The sequence below is a fragment of the Crotalus tigris genome, unplaced genomic scaffold (genome assembly GCF_016545835.1).
Source record: "Crotalus tigris isolate CLP2741 ecotype Arizona unplaced genomic scaffold, ASM1654583v1 scf7180000021817.203328, whole genome shotgun sequence".
Lineage (NCBI taxonomy): Eukaryota > Metazoa > Chordata > Lepidosauria > Squamata > Viperidae > Crotalus > Crotalus tigris.
Genome location: NW_024098689.1, coordinates 93414 through 108723, shown reverse-complemented (window position 1 = coordinate 108723; position 15310 = coordinate 93414). Strand labels below are relative to the sequence as shown.

At 46.9% G+C, this 15310-nt stretch overlaps 1 protein-coding gene across 8 annotated transcripts in view; it reads right to left on the bottom strand.

The window, feature by feature from the left end:
- PC (pyruvate carboxylase) overlaps nucleotides 1–15310 on the bottom strand; it is a 129091-nt gene that overhangs the window by 71014 nt on the left and 42767 nt on the right. For all 8 annotated transcript variants that reach the window (XM_039319002.1, XM_039318998.1, XM_039319005.1 and 5 more), the window contains 2 exons: nucleotides 15030–15148; nucleotides 5312–5474 (listed from right to left, as the gene is read on the bottom strand). In XM_039319002.1, the coding sequence (XP_039174936.1) occupies nucleotides 5312–5474; nucleotides 15030–15148 (282 nt within the window). The remainder of the gene's footprint in view (nucleotides 1–5311; nucleotides 5475–15029; nucleotides 15149–15310) is intronic.

The window sequence follows — 15310 nt, the reverse complement described above, 5'->3', positions numbered from 1 at the left end:
TGCAAACTGGTCCCAAACATTGCTCCATTTCAGGAAGAGGCTGGGCAGCAGCATCACAAGGCATGTAATCAGCAAAGCCGCTTTGTTAGGGGTGAAAGAAACCCAAAGCCATGATGTGTTAATGATATCAATCAAGGTGTCAGTAAACTGAAAGTGTTCAGATTCTGCAGAAGTTTTCACTAGAGTTTTGGCAGTGAAGAAGCACACAATAACATAAAGAAGAGAGGGGCGAAACAAAAGCGGTAATCTGGTCTGGCTAGCTGGCTTTGCAGTTTTGGAGGAAGATGGCAGTAACCTTGAAGGAGGAATGCAAGAACAGTTGTGTAAACCTAACTCAATTTAGCTCTCGGGGAAAAAAGAGAGAATGAGAAACTCAAGAAAAACCTGCCTTGATTCTCTTTCAAACTTTCAGGGTGTTATTATATGTGACAGTAATAAAGTGGAGCTCCAGGAGTTCTTCTGGAATCAATTTCCTGACCTTGAAGGGAACCAGGCCTGGATCCAATTCTATCTCTCCAGCGCTTGGGGTCAGAAGGAGAACTGGGAGAAAATGACAAAGTCCTCAACAATAACATAAGGCGGTATATTGTGCTTGGCATTTGGGTCTGCTCATGCAGGGTGCAAACGGACTGAGGGGCCATGTGGACAGTGGACCTTCCCCCTTCTTTGTGGAAGAAGAATGGGGAGGAACCCTGACAAGCTGAAGACACCCAGAGGGCAGTTAATGATGGAAGATGACCCATCTGCTCCAGAGCAGAGAGGAGCTGAGACTGTCCTCCCAATCCCTCTTCAGAGAGCAGAGGATGGGGGGGGGGTTTTAAACTTTTTTGCCTAGCTACTCCCTCCCCCAGTCTAGCAACTTCCAGCTTCTTTCTTCTCCTCTCCAGCCATTTCTGTAGTCTTTTCTCATAATATTCGCCAGGAGAAGCAGAACAAAGCATCAGGCAGAAAGAGGCTATGGCCGAGAGAGGATGGCCTGTGGCAAAGAGAAAATAGGACTGGGCTTTGACATTGCGCTAAGCATTAATTTGGTTTGTCTGATGTGTTGTGTGAATCCAGCCAACTCATCCAAGACAAGGCTAACAATATAATGATGAAAGCAATATTGGCCTGGGACAAAGTCCTAGTTTCTGGCTTCATCTTAATTTGTAGATACAGCCCAGGAAAAAATGGCAAAAGCAAAGAGGGATGGAACCTAGACCTGACCTAGCGACCTGTCCCCATTTTATTTGGTTCTCCTGCACACCCATACCTTTTCAGATACATGCTGAGGACCACCAGAGCCCACCTCAGCTGCTGGTTCCCCACTATCGGTGCATCCCTTAGCCCCAACAGCAACTGTTCTTCCTTCAAGGGACCATCACTCCACGAAGAAGAAGCCCAGATAAAAATTGGATGGTTATCTAATGCGACTGAGTCTCCTCTCAAGAAGCTGCAGAGGGCATGCTGATTTAATTAAATCAGATTTGCAGTGGCTTCTTTACTATCTCCAAGAGCCAGTGCAGCTAATTTAACTCCTTTTCAAGCTGCTAATTAGCTGCTGTTAATGATTAATTATGCATTCAGGAAAAAAATGACTACTGGACTAGTGGTTCTTGAAGAGCAATTTCTTCACATCTGTATTTATTGAAAACAAAGTCACATTCCGTTTCAGCTACCAAAATGTAACTGTTCAAGTGGGAAGGGGGAGAGAAAGAAAGAAAGGTTAAATTATTTGAAGGCCCTAAATTGAAAGATGGGGCAGACTTAGGGGCAGGAGGACAGCTAACCCCACACCAATTCCTCATAAACCAGCTAAAGCTTTGGCTGTCCCACGGAACCAAAAAGCAACCCATCGCTTATTTGGGGATGCACTGCGCTGCTTCCTAAGATCTCTTGGAAGAACTTGTAAAAGCAGCAAAGAGAGGTAGCAATCCGCTCTATAGTGCCAAGGAAGCCCAAGGTGCCAAAGAGAAGGCGGAAGAGGCATTCAGTGGTGGAGAAAGGGGTTTTTGGTCAACACAGCAGGTCTGACAGACCAGGAAATGGACATGCCACGCACCTGGTTCTCAGGAGACAAAGCTTCCCCTGATATCCTTCTGGGCAAGTAGGAATAGCAGGGCCCAGAGGAGATGTTGCTACAGGTTGTGCCTCACCCTGGGCAGAGACAAAAGGTGGGCTCTCTGGCTTCAGCCCATGTTTCTGCACACAATGGGTGCGTGGCGGGGGGGGGAGAGGGCGAAATCTCTATTCACCAGACCCTCAGTAGACCCTCAGCAAAGTGCACTGGCTCGAGCACCCTTCGCCTCCTGTGTCCAGTCCTGACCAAGGGAGAGCCTGGGCCGGGGGCAGGGGAGAGCTGCCAGGGGGATGTGAGGGCTGGCGCCAAACCCCAGGAAGAACCTGCTTAGCTTGCAAGGCAGAAGATGGGGAGGGGGCAGGGAGGGGAGATGAAAGCCGCCCACAAGCCCTCCAAGGCTGCCACAGATGTCCTCTCTGAAGCTGAGCGCAAGGCCGGGGCTGGTGGGCAGAAAGCCAAAGAAAGGGGGTTCAGGCTGAAGGCAAAGGAGGCGGCCTCTTGGCTGGAAGAACCATCCGCAGATGGTGCCACTGCCGGAGGAAACAAGCAGAGCTGGCCTGACATCCTCCTCCCCAAAGATCAGTGATAATGAAAGCCAAAAAGTACCCTAAGCTCCCTTTTCTCCTCCTCCCCCCCCCACTTCACTTCCTCAGGCTCTCATCCCTTGAGTTCATACCTGAAGAAGACAGAAAAGAGAAATGGCTTTTTTTCTAAATTTATCTTTAATTGCAGACTGCTCAGTGAGCTGAGAGACTGGCAAAGGAGGGAAGGCTTGGCAGGGAGGGAGGGAGGAAGCCACCTGGAACTGTATCTGCCCATCAAGACAATGAAAGCTCAAGTGGGGGCCTTGCACAAGAGGGGAGCAGGAGAATAGAGCCCTGCAGGCTCTTCCCAGGACAACTTCTGCTTGGGGAGGGAGCAGTGGCAAACCCCTGAGCTTCCAGAGCTGTTTGTAGCAAGTCAGGGAAGGCTCAGAGAGCTCAGGATCTCCTCGGCCACCAGGGATTCAGCCACAGGCTCTCCAGGCTGCCTTTCCACTAACTTCAGTACTAAGAAATGGAGGCGGAAACATGCTCTGCCCAAAAATAAAATTACATAAAAACATGATCCCACGAGCTCTTCAGGATTATAAACTACTTCATCAGGCTTTGTATGCACCAAATGGCTGTTGGAGGGACAGAGATGTTTTGCAAGCAGGAAGAAAAGAAGAGAAGAGCACACAAATTATTCTGGGGGTGGCAGATGTGACCATTAATAACCTTCAGGAGATCTTGTTTGCAGTCAAGCTCCTCTTCCTGGGAACGAGAGAAAAAGAGAGAGGGAGGGAGGGAGGAAAGGAGGAAAAGTTTTGTGGCACAAATGGGGGGGGGGCCAAGCCTGGCATCCTAAGGCCTACAGAGAAGGAGCAGGCTGGAGATGAGGGTCAGAAAGACAGGGGCCTGGCCTGGCCGACTCTGAGCCCCCAGGAAGCGGGAGAGGCCTCGGGCCTCCTGCCCTGCTGGCCCAGTGAAGCCAACAGCTCTGAGGGTGCCACCCTCCTCTCAAGCGGAAGGGCAAAGACAGAGAAGCCCAGTTGGGATCGGTTGGAGCCTTCGGATCAGGAGCAGAAGAGATTGACCTGACTGTGCCTCTGCCTGCCCCATAGAAAGTCACCACGGTGCCGGGGGAGTCAGCTGTCCCAGAGGCTAGAAGTCACACATGACGGGGGCAGCTGAGACAGATGACCTGCAAAGCACTAAAAAACCCCCATGACGTGGGGCCTGCTGCTTTCAGGGAGTCTCCTAGCAGCTCTGCTAGCGAAGCAGCCCGGGCAGACAGAGCTGAGCTCTGGGGCAGCAAGTGGCTTGAATAAATAGGCCTCCCAGCAAAAGAGCAGTCAGCAACTGATGGTTGGTGAGAGGCAGGCAGCAAAGCCAGAGACAGCAGTGCCGGGACTCGTCCCCCAGTAGGGCAGTGCCCGACCCCCCCCCCGCACCTTCAGGAAAGCAAGAGGGGATGCTGGGCTGGAGGGGAAGGAGGACAAGAAGCCCTCAGCCCCACAATCTGCATGGAGAGACTCTCTGCCATTCTCTCTGCAAGGCCGCACAGGCTTCAGAGAAAAGGCTGCTGCACTTGCAGGGGGCAGAGATGAGGCCTTGGTGACTCCTGGCAGAGGAGCACTCAAAGCGGCCATCACAAGCCCTCCCCGTGTGATCCTGCTGGGCCAAGAGGTCGCAAAAAGCTAGAAATACAGAAATGACCGAACACAATTGGGAGGAGCACCAGAGCAACTCTTGGGAGGGTGGAAACACCCTGCCCACAACCGCTAAGAGCTGCTTGCATGCCATCCGGGACCCTGTTTAATGGCGCCCCTCTCCAATCAGAGGGTCTGCCCGAGATGCAGAAGCCCACAGCAATCTTTTAAAACACGAGGAGGAGATGGCTGGAGAGACAGCTGTGGACAAAGGCTGAGAAAGGAGGAAGTTTGCCATTCCCTCAAATAGTCTCTGATTAAAATTTATATATTCCAGAAATTTGAAGGAGAGAGCACATAAACAAAACATTTGCTTCAGAAAATTGTGCAGGTACAAATTTGGTCAGCAACTTAGGAAGCTGCTTGATTTATTTTTCTATGTTCTGCAAATCTAATGTTTTTACTGCTCAGTCTTTCATTCTTTCCTTCAAGCTGTGCAGGAAGAAATTAATTTTATTTAGAATTTTCTGATAGTCTGCAGTAAAAGGAAGTGATGGTGGTGGGGGTTTGGGAACATCTCAAAAATAAAACCCTAGTAGAGCAGTCACACACTCTTCTGATGCTGCAGTTTAAAAGCTGGCAGACAGGACGGGTGGTAGCTGCCCAGGCGCTCTGGGCTGAGCAAGACTGGCAGAGTCTCTCGTTGCAGAGGAAGCCCCGGGACCTGGGCAGGAGTGGGCATTCTTTAGGGCAGGGCAACCATACTGGGACTTTTATGCCGATCTTTGATTTGCTAATGATATCGGAAAGGTTACAGCGTGTACCATCTTGAGCACATTTATATTATTCTTCCTATCCTTGCATGAGGGTAGATTTTATGCTTGACCAGATTCAAGTTTGCATTTTTATTAAATGTTAAAATTGCAGCTCAGTCAAATGAAAGGCAGAAATACTTATCTGAACGAGTTATGGAAACCTCTTTACGATGCCTGGGGCCCTTCTGTCCACCCTGTTATCTTCTCCAAACCACAGACTTTGGAGACACAAAACTCCAGGAGAGCCATACTGCAGCCCCCTACCTCAATCCGGCCCGTGTCGGGCTGGAACCCACGAGCAGGATCCTCGGTCGTCACGCGGCATTGGATGGCGCAGCCGTTGAGGCTCACATTCTCCTGCTTCAGGCCCAGCTCTGGCAGACTCTTCCCCTCGGCGATGTGGATTTGGGCATGGACAAGATCCACACTGCAAAGCATAGGAGAGAGCAGCTGAGACCAAGCTGCAGAGAGAGCCGCAGTGATGCCAGACCCAGATGGCTGGCTGGAGAACACAGGACACCATCTCAGAAGCAAAGAGCTATGGGCACAGCACAGGGAGCTCAACAAGCTTGGCTTTAGGAGAACTTTAGCCTTCCCCAGTGAGGCAAAACTATGCATCTGAAGATGACCATCGAACAAAGATAATAGGGTTGGGAGGGACCCTAGAGGTCTTTTAGTCCAACCCATTACTCAAGCAGGAGGTCCTACACCATTGCAGACAAATGGCTGTCCAGTCTCTTCTTGAAAACCTCCAGTGATGGAGCACCCACAGTGATGGAGGAAAGTCATTCCACTGGTTAATTGTTCTCACTGTCAGGAAATTTCTCCTTAGTTCTAGGTTGGATCTCTCTTTACTGATCTCCCACCCGTTACTTCCTTTTCAATTGGTGGTACGTATACCACTGGTGGTACATTGGCACCTGGCAGGTGGCACGCGACCTTGCCGAGCCTAGCCAAGTGTAGCGGGGGGGGGAGCCAAAATGGCGCAGCACAGCACTTGCCATTTCCCTTATCTACTAATTTAGCCACTTTGTCAAAGAAAGCAATAAGGCTTGTCTGATGTGTTCTGGTTTTGATGAACCCATGCTGGTTTCTAATAATTGTCTTATTTGTTTCACAAATGCGCTGCTTGATTATCTTTTCCAGGATCTTCCCAGGTATTGATGTCAGGCTGACTGATCTGTAAATTTCCTGGATCCAATTGTTTCCCTTTTTGTAGATTGGAACCACATCAACTCTTTTCCAGTCCTCTGGTATGTTCTAGGAGATTTGAAAGATTTTTTTTAGTGGTTTCAACTTCACGTCTGCCAACTCCTTCGGAACCCAAGGATGTAATCCTTCTGGTCCCTCTTGTCTATTTTGACTTGTATTCCTATTTTGTCTCCCACGGTGCTGCTTTTGATAGGTTGGGCTACCTTTTCCTTTTGTGTGAAGACAGATACAAAGAATGAATTAAGCCATTCCACTTTCTACCTGCTACCCATCACCCCCTTGCCATCTTCCCCACTTGTGGACCAATTGTTTCCTTGATTTTTTTCTTGTTTCTGAAAGAAACTATTTAAAATTATTTTTGGCATTTGTTTCAAGTCTTAGTTCATTCTGAGGCTTAGCTTTCCTAACTTTATCCTTGCAGATTCGGGCTATTTGCTGGTAATCTATTTTAGCTATATGTCCCTCTTTCAATTTATATAAAAGGGAGATACCTTGTGACTGGTGGGTGGATGGATGGATCAACATAAGGGAGGAACCTTTTTCTAGAAGAAAATAAATAAATAAACAGGCACACACAAATGAGCTGGGAGAATTCTGGTAGAAGGCTGGGAACCAAGGCTGCTTGAGCCTTTAAAACAAGCAGTCTCCTGGTTGGCACCATTCAGACTCTGATCTTTGTGCAGATGGATCCTAGCTTCTGGTTTTGGACAGGGAAGAGATCATTTCTGCAGAGCACAGACTCCCTTTTCCTTCCTGGCAGGTGAAGCGGAAGGATTCAATGGCCTACCAAACCCATTCATTCCTGAGAGATCCACTACTTCTAGAAGGAGATGACCACCAGAACATTCTTCACCCAAGACCTCCACTGTCCATCCAGGGGTTCTTGCTCCATCATCTACCTGACTCTTTGATGCATAGGACAATCCTTTGACCTCCCTTCTCTTCTGCAGATTAGGAGATCTGGCTCTGGAAGGGCTGTTCCCAGAGGGGCAGAGTTAGCATCTTGCAAATCACCCCCAGCCTGGGTAAGCGGGAAGCTGGGCACTGAGGTCCTGGCTCCTGGGCACCTTTCTCTGCTCAGTCTCCCAACGCACCTTCTCCAAGTGTCCTCAGTCTGGAAACAACCATGCTCCCCCCCACCTGCCCCACAGGCAAAGGGGGCCTTGCCTTCACAGAGAGGTGGTGTTGCACAGCTATTTCTAACTAAAGGTTGATGTAACAGATCTTCCTCCTGGTTTCACATATAAAAGCATCTATCTGCAGATTGATTTTTTAAAAATGGCTTCATATTTTTGTGGGGCTGTAAAAGCCCTGGCTGCTTCTTGGGCTTTGGGTCCCTCTAAGGCAGACATGTCAAACTCGCGATGTCACATGTCACATGACGTATCCGAATTTTTTCCCCCATTGCCGGCAATGGGTTGGGCATGGTTTCCTTGTGATGCGTCTGGCCCGCGGGCTGGCAGTTTGACACCCCTGCTCTAAGGAGAAGGGGTCCCTCATTACAAGAGAAGCCCCTTTCTCAAATGAGTCCCTAGGGATTGGGCGGCATATAAATTTTATTAATAAATAAATAAATAAAACATGGTAAGACCCTCTCTGATGGGGATATTATCAAAATGGCAAAAAAAAAAAAAATGGCCACTTCCCAGAAACTGGGGCTGGCACTGCCCTCCTTTGCCAGACAGCCCTGGCCAGAATCCACCCAAAGAAACCCAGTTAAGCTCAACACAGAGCTGCTAGGAAGAAAAGCTAAGAGAAAAGAACCCCAATTTAACCATTTAGCAGGATGACATCAATGAATCAAGACAGATATTAGGCCCATTTCCTTTCAAAAACAAGATAATCCTGGACTGTCCCTCTTTCTAAATTTGGATTTTACAGTCTGAATTTTCAGAATAATTTTTGAGTTCACTTATTAGCACTTTTGTGATTCCTGAATACTGGTACAAAATCTCAATTCCAGTTTGAAAAAAAAACCCAATCACCTATCAATTAATGCCTGCAATATCCAAAGATCTCACATAATTTTTATTCTGAAGTCAATGGGTATCTTCAGTGAACTAGATGAGGGGGGCAGAAAGGGAACTCAGCAAAATTGCAGATTAACACCAAGATGGGAAGAACTTTGGAAAAAAGACTCAAGAGGTGGTGCAGCAGTTAGAGTGCAGTACTGCAGGCCACTTTAGCTGACTGTATTCAGCAGGTCAGCGGTTCAAATCTCACCGGCTCAAGGTTGACTCAGCTTTCCATCCTTCTGAGGTAGGTAAAATGAGGACCCAGATAGTTGGGAGCAATGTAAATATATATACACATTGCTTACTGGTGTACACTGCTTAGAGAGTGCTTGCACTTAAAGCAGTATATAAGTCTCATAAATAAATAAATAAATAAATAAATAAGATTTAGAAGGGTCTTGTCAGACTTGATCATCGGATCCTAGCCAACTATATACAGCTCAGTGGTGAGAAAAGTCAGGTCCTGCACTCAGGCAGGAAAAACCAAAAGCACAGATACAGAGTAGGCAGTACCTGGCTCAACAGGAGTAACTATGAGAGGGATCTAGGAGCCCTGGTAGATCACCACTTAAGTAGGAGCCAGCAGGGTGCTGCAGCTGCCAAAACAGTTAACGCAGTCCTAGGCTGCATCAACAGAGAAATTGTCTAGAATAGTGTAAGGTCTCTTGCCTTGGACTAGAAGACCTCCACAGTCCCTTCTAACTCTACGGTTTTGTGTTCTAATTTTGTGAATTAGACCTCTTTGTATCGGATTGCGATTACCTGTGTAAATTCCAAATTTTGAGGGGCTTTTCTTCAAAAGCATGCTCATTTTTTATACATTAGAAGCCGTGGTGGTGCAATGGTTAGAATGCAGTAGCCCAGGCTACTTCTGCTGACTGCCGGCTGCCAGCAGTTCGGCAGATCGCGTCTCACCGGCCTCAAGCCTTCCATCCTTCCGAGGTCGGTAAAAGGAGGGCCCAGATTGTAACAGGCTGACTCTGTAAACTGCTTAGAGAGGGTTGTAAAAGCACTGTGAAGCGGTATATACAGTAAATTCAAGTGCTATTGCTATTCGTTTTGGTTAAATTTTGATTTGAGAGCTAAATTTTCAGCATGGGACTTAGTGAATCGTGTTTTGTATTTTAGTCCAAATCTTGCTCCACTCAGAACTCCTACTCAATGCAGGAACACAAACCCCAGCTTCTGCAGAAATGTCTGTCTGCTTGTTTCTTTCTTGGCAAGGAGGTTTCCTAAAACAAATCTTATTTTCCACACATAGAAATCCTGCATAAGATGTCTCCCCAACACGTTAACTTCTTTGTTGTCTATTAATTCCAGTGCAAGCACAGCAAAATTCACCTGGTCTCTGTGGAAAACCTAGGCCTATCCAAAAACAGTGGCTCAGCCATTAAAGAGAGGCTGTACATTTCTACTTTAATACAAGGGCATTAATGGAAAGTAGCCTTTCAATAATTAATTTGCTAAATTTGTGCTCATGTTCCCACCTGAAGGAACATTATGCTTTTCTACTTTTTTAAGTACCATCTTGGTGTTCTTTTGTACTGTTTGATGATGATGATGATGATGATGATGATGATGATGATGATGATGATGATGATAATAATAATAGTAGTAGTAATAATGTTGGAAGGGAGGTCATCAAGTCCAACCTCCTGCTCAGGCAGGTAACCCCATACCATTTCAGACAAATGGCTGCTAGTTTCTTCTTAAAAACTTCCGGTATTGGAGCATTCACCGCTTCTGGAGGCAGGTAGTTCCACTGATTAATTGTTCTGTCAGGAAGTTTCTCCTTAGTTCTAGGTTGCTTCTCTCCTTGATTAAGTTCCATCTGTTGCTTCTTAACCTGCCTTCAGGCGCTTTGGAAAATAACTTGACTCCCTCTTCTTTGTGGCAGCCCTGAGATATTGGAACACTGCTATCATGTCCCCCCTCGTCCTTCTCTTCATTAGACTAGACATACCCAATTCCAGCAACCGTTCCTTATATGTTTTAACCTCCAGTCCCCTAATCATCTTTGTTGCTCTTCTCTGTATTCTTTCTAGAGTCTCAACATCTTTTTTACATCGTGGTGACCAAAACTGGATGCACTAATCCAAGTGTGGCCTTACCAAGGCATTGTAGAGTGGTATTAATACTTTGCATGATCTTGATTCTATCCCTCTGTTAATGCAGCCTAGCACTGTATTGGCTTTTTTGCAGCTGCAGCACACGGCTGGCTCATATTTAAATGATTGTCCACTAGGACTCCGAGATCCCTCTCACAGTTACTACTATTGAGCAAGGTACCCTCTATTATACCTGTACATTTGGTTTTTCTTGCCTAAATATAGAACCTTACTTTTTTCACCACTGAATGTCATTTTGTTAGATAGCGCCCAGTGTTCAAGTCTGTCCAGATCCTCCTGTATCCTAAGCTGTCTTCTGGAATGTTGGCTATTCCTACCAGCTTGGTGTCGTCTGCAAATTTGATGAGTTCCCCATCTATCCCCTCGTCTAAATTGTTGATGAAGATGTTGAAGAGCACTGGGCCCAGAACAGAGCCCTGGGGCACCCCACTACACACTTCCCTCCATGTTGATGTGGTTCCATTGAGGACCACACACTGAGTACAGCCGGTCAGCCAGCTACGGATCCATCTGGTGGTGATGCTGTCTAACCCGCATTTTTCTATCTTATCAAGTAGTAGGTTGTGATCTACTTTGTCAAATGCCTTACTGAAGTCCAAGTAAATTATATCCACAGCATTCCTCTGGTCCACTAATTTTGTCACTTGGTCAAAAAATGCATGATCTGTTTGTCTGGCATGATCTGTTTTTGACAAACCCGTGTTGGCTTTTAGTAATGACTTTGTTTGCCTGTAGGTGTTCGCTGATTCATTGTTTATCTTTTCCAGAATTTTCCCAGGTATTGAGGTCAGGCTGACAGGTCGGTAATTTCCTGGATCCATTTTTTTTTCCTTTTTTGAAGATGGGAACTACATCAGCTCTTTTCCAGCCTATCTTAACTTGTGTTTCTATTCTGTTTTTTATGGCATTATTTTTGATAGGTTGGTCTGTTTTTTTCCCTTTGTGTAAAGACAGATGCGAAAAATGAGTTAAATAGTTCTGCTTTCTCCCTGTTGCTTGTCACCTTCTTGCCATTTTCACCCACTAATGGACCAATTGTTTCCTTCACTTTTTTCTTGTTTTTTACATGTTGAAAGAAGCTTTTTTTGTTATTTTTTACTTTCGTCGCAAGCCTTAGTTCATTTTGAGCTTTAGCTTTCCTCACTTCATGTTTGCAGGCTCGGGCTATTTGCTGATATTCTGACTTAGTTATGTGTCCCTCTTTTTACTTTCTATACTTGTCCTTTTTATCTTTCAATTTATCAGAGAGTTCTTTATGCAGCCATGCTGGTTTCTTTTGAGAGCTGTTATTTTTCCTCTTTGTTGGTATTGTGCTAGACTGGGCTTTTATTATCTCACTTTTCAAAATTTCCCAAGCTTCTTGAGTTGTTTTGCCCTGGAGCAGTGTTTCTCAACCTTGACAATTTTAAGGCATGTGGACTTCAACTCCCAGAATTCCACAGCCAGCATGCTGGCTGTGGAATTCTGGGAGTTGAAGTCCACATGCCTTAAAATTGTCAAGGTTGAGAAACACTGCCCTGGAGGATTCTCACCCATGGAATCCTTCCCAAACTCTCTCTAAGTTTATTGAAATTAGCTCTCTTGAAGTCCAAGACTCTAGTTTGACTGTGTTCTATTGCTTGTGCTTCCATAATGTTGAATTCCAATATTGCATGATAATAAGTATCCAGAGAATCTTCAGTGTTCCATTAAGTACAAATATAATAGCATCTAACAATGAAGTTCATTTAAGTGAAAAGTAAAATACCAGTCACAAGGGAAACACTGCATTAAATATTCTCCTGCGGACATTCAAGACGGGGAAAACTTCCCCTGGGCTCTGCAGGTGGACCGGCCCCCACCGGCCCTTGCCCTACCCCACTGGATCTGGGCCCAGTACTCCTAGGAGGCTGAAGCCAGATTGCAGGCCTGTGGTGCGGAGCCCGCAGCCTCATTCGGTTGGCTCCTGCAGAGAGAAGCAAGGAGGAAAGCTTGGAGTCTTCTCTGGTTCTCTCCTGCTGACCCAGGCTGTTTGTGGGAACTGGGTCAAAAGGGAGCCAGCTTGGTCTACTCATTAAGGCAACAGGCCAGAGAAAGCAGGAGACTGTAAGTTCAAGTCCTGACCTAGCCATGAAAGCAGCTGGGTGACCTTGGGCCTGTCCCTCTCTCTCAGCCCAGCCCCCCCCAACAGGGTTGTTGTCGGGGAAAATAGGAGGAGAAAGGTGTATTGGATGTTTGCTGCCTTGAGGTATTTGTAAAAATAATAAAGGCGGGGAACAAGCAGGCAAACAAAGAAAGGGATGAACCAGCCAGGGGAAACAGGGTCTGTACTTTCACAAATGCTTTAGCATCATCTTTGTAGCTACGTTTGGCAGGAGGGTCTCAGATGTGACTCAGCTAGATGAAAATCTTGACTGCAGACAAATTGCCAGAGAGAAGTTCTCCGAGGATGGGTCCAGCATGAGTCCAAAAGCTCGGAAGACTAAACCTCTGGTCTTGGTGGGTGACCCAGATGGGATTCTGCAAAGTGCTTGCCAGTTGCAGTGCAAAGAACCAACCTTGGTGCTGCCTGATTCATGTGATCCACCTTTAGCACCCCCTCCCTCCTATTAGGGTCCCAGAGGGGATGGAGCCCCTGCTCTGAGCTCCTTTGCATCAGCTATCCCTGCTGTACTAAAAACTGAAGTCCGTGGTGGGTGTTAAACTGCATCGGTTTTAGTCTCCAGATGATGCTATTGTGTCTCCCATCAATCCTCTGAAGAAAAGAATGACCAGCAAGTGATGAAACATGGCTGGCAAAATTTGCCTCCTACCCCAATGTCTCCATGCGTCACTGAAAGGTCTGCAGTTAGGAAGAACTGGCCGGAACACCAACAGCTGTGCACTTATTTTAGTCCTATTGCTTGGCCAGTCACATTCATTTGTATTTTGGGCAGGGATGGAGATTTTCACTGCACGAGGAGCAGCCTTCTCCCCTGCTCTGCTTCTCTTCCTTTTGAACAACGGTGACTGTCCTTCAACTGCTCAGTTCCGATCCTGGCAATCATCTCACCAGGCCTCCATTTTTACCTGAAGCCATATTTATTCTTCTGGACCCCATAAGCGCACAGAACAACTCAAAAGCAGCGCAAGGTCGGGAGAGGTGGAGAGACCTGGCCCAGAGAGCTCATTTCGTTTATTTCCACATTCTGTATATTAACGTGGTGGCGAAGCTCATGGACTTCGCCAGACAGCCCTGGCCAGAATCCACCCAAAGAAACCCAGTTAAGCACAACACACAGCCGCTAGGAAGAAAAGCTAAGAGCTTTGATTTGCCTTTGAGTGGCTTAAGAGGCCCCATTTCAGCAACACCCCAATTTTTACAGCACAGAAGTCCTTGCTTCAGGGTTCACTCTCCAAACTCCCTCAGGACTCTACCTAATGCCCTCCTGCTCCAAACTCTGCAAGGGGGAGCCCATCTCGGGCTAGCAGGCCATCATCCAGCTTACTCAAAACGTGACCCCCAAATCTCTGCTCTGGGTGCCACTTGCAAAGCCAGCCTTGATCCGCAGACTTCTTTGCCTCTCCGGTCCTCTTCTGTGAAAATGGAAGAGCCTCCCATGAGAAGATGTTGAGCTTCCTTCTAATACCACCGGTGGTGATTTGGTGAAAGTTGTTTGCATCTTCACAGTCTTTTCTTTTAGAAGCCAACATACTACCCAAGCCTGGAGCTCCGGTCAACCCTTTCAACAACCCGTGTCCCTTTCATTTCCTCCTGAACAGCCTTCGTTCCTCCCTGTCTTCTTATAATGCCCCGGTGCCACTTGGGAGGCACCATCCTGGTCTCCTCCTCCCCAGAAGTTCTTCTTGTTCTCAGGTGAGAAGATGCCGTAAGCACTGTAAGGCATGTCTGCAAATGCTTATCCATTGTCATCTTCACTTTTCCTTCTTAAAGTACCAGCAGGAGAAAAATGTTTTCTTCTTTTTCCTTTCTCAGGCACTCCTGATAGCCAAGCATTTCCTCTTGACTTAGGGGAAAACTTTGTTGGGATCAATTAAGAGTGTTCTCTGTAGCCCTGCTGGCCACATGACCGCAGAAGTGTCTTCAGGCAATGTTGGCTCTCTCAGCTAAGCCACAGAGATAAGCACTGGCCCCGAGAGTCAGACACGACCGGACAGGGGAAGCCTTTGCCTTTAAGCACATCTGAAGTTATTTAGGACAGGGGTCTCCAAACCTGGCAACTCTATGAATCCCATGCTGGCTGAAGAATTCTGGGAGTTGAAGTTCACCTTAAAGTTGCCAAGTTTGGAGAACCCTGATTTAGGAGACAATCTTGGTTCCCCGCAGAGTCCAGCTGACCATCCTTCAGAACCATCATTTTTCTGGTCTCTTCTCTCCTCTTCCCATTCAGTTCCCTGGCAACTCTTCTTGACACCCCCCCCCAATTTGCTTTCTTAATGAGCTCACTCCCTGGAGTGAGGGAGGTTGCCCTGCACTCCTCTTGCTGCCCACAATCTGCAATTATTGTATTCACCTCCTACGGCTGGGCCTGATTCCTTTGAGTCCTCTGGAGGAGCAGCCAGGCCACTCCAGATCACCAGGAAGCACCTCAGAATCTTAAACACCAGCTAACAACAAAACCTCAGGGGGGAGAGAGAGCCACTTACTCTGTGATCTCTTCTGTCACCGTGTGCTCAACTTGAAGCCGGGAATTGACCTCAATGAAGTAATGTTTGCCATGTCTGTCCAACAAGAACTCCACTGTGCCAGCATTTTCATATCCAACCTACAAAAAGAACGCAGTGGGTGGAATTCAATAGCACATACAGAAACGTCATATATGAATACGGCCACACTCCACATTCAAAACAAGAGAATTTTTATACTAGAGGAAGAAATTCTGACAGAAATCTATGATCCAGTATGAGATGAGTTCCACAAAATGGAA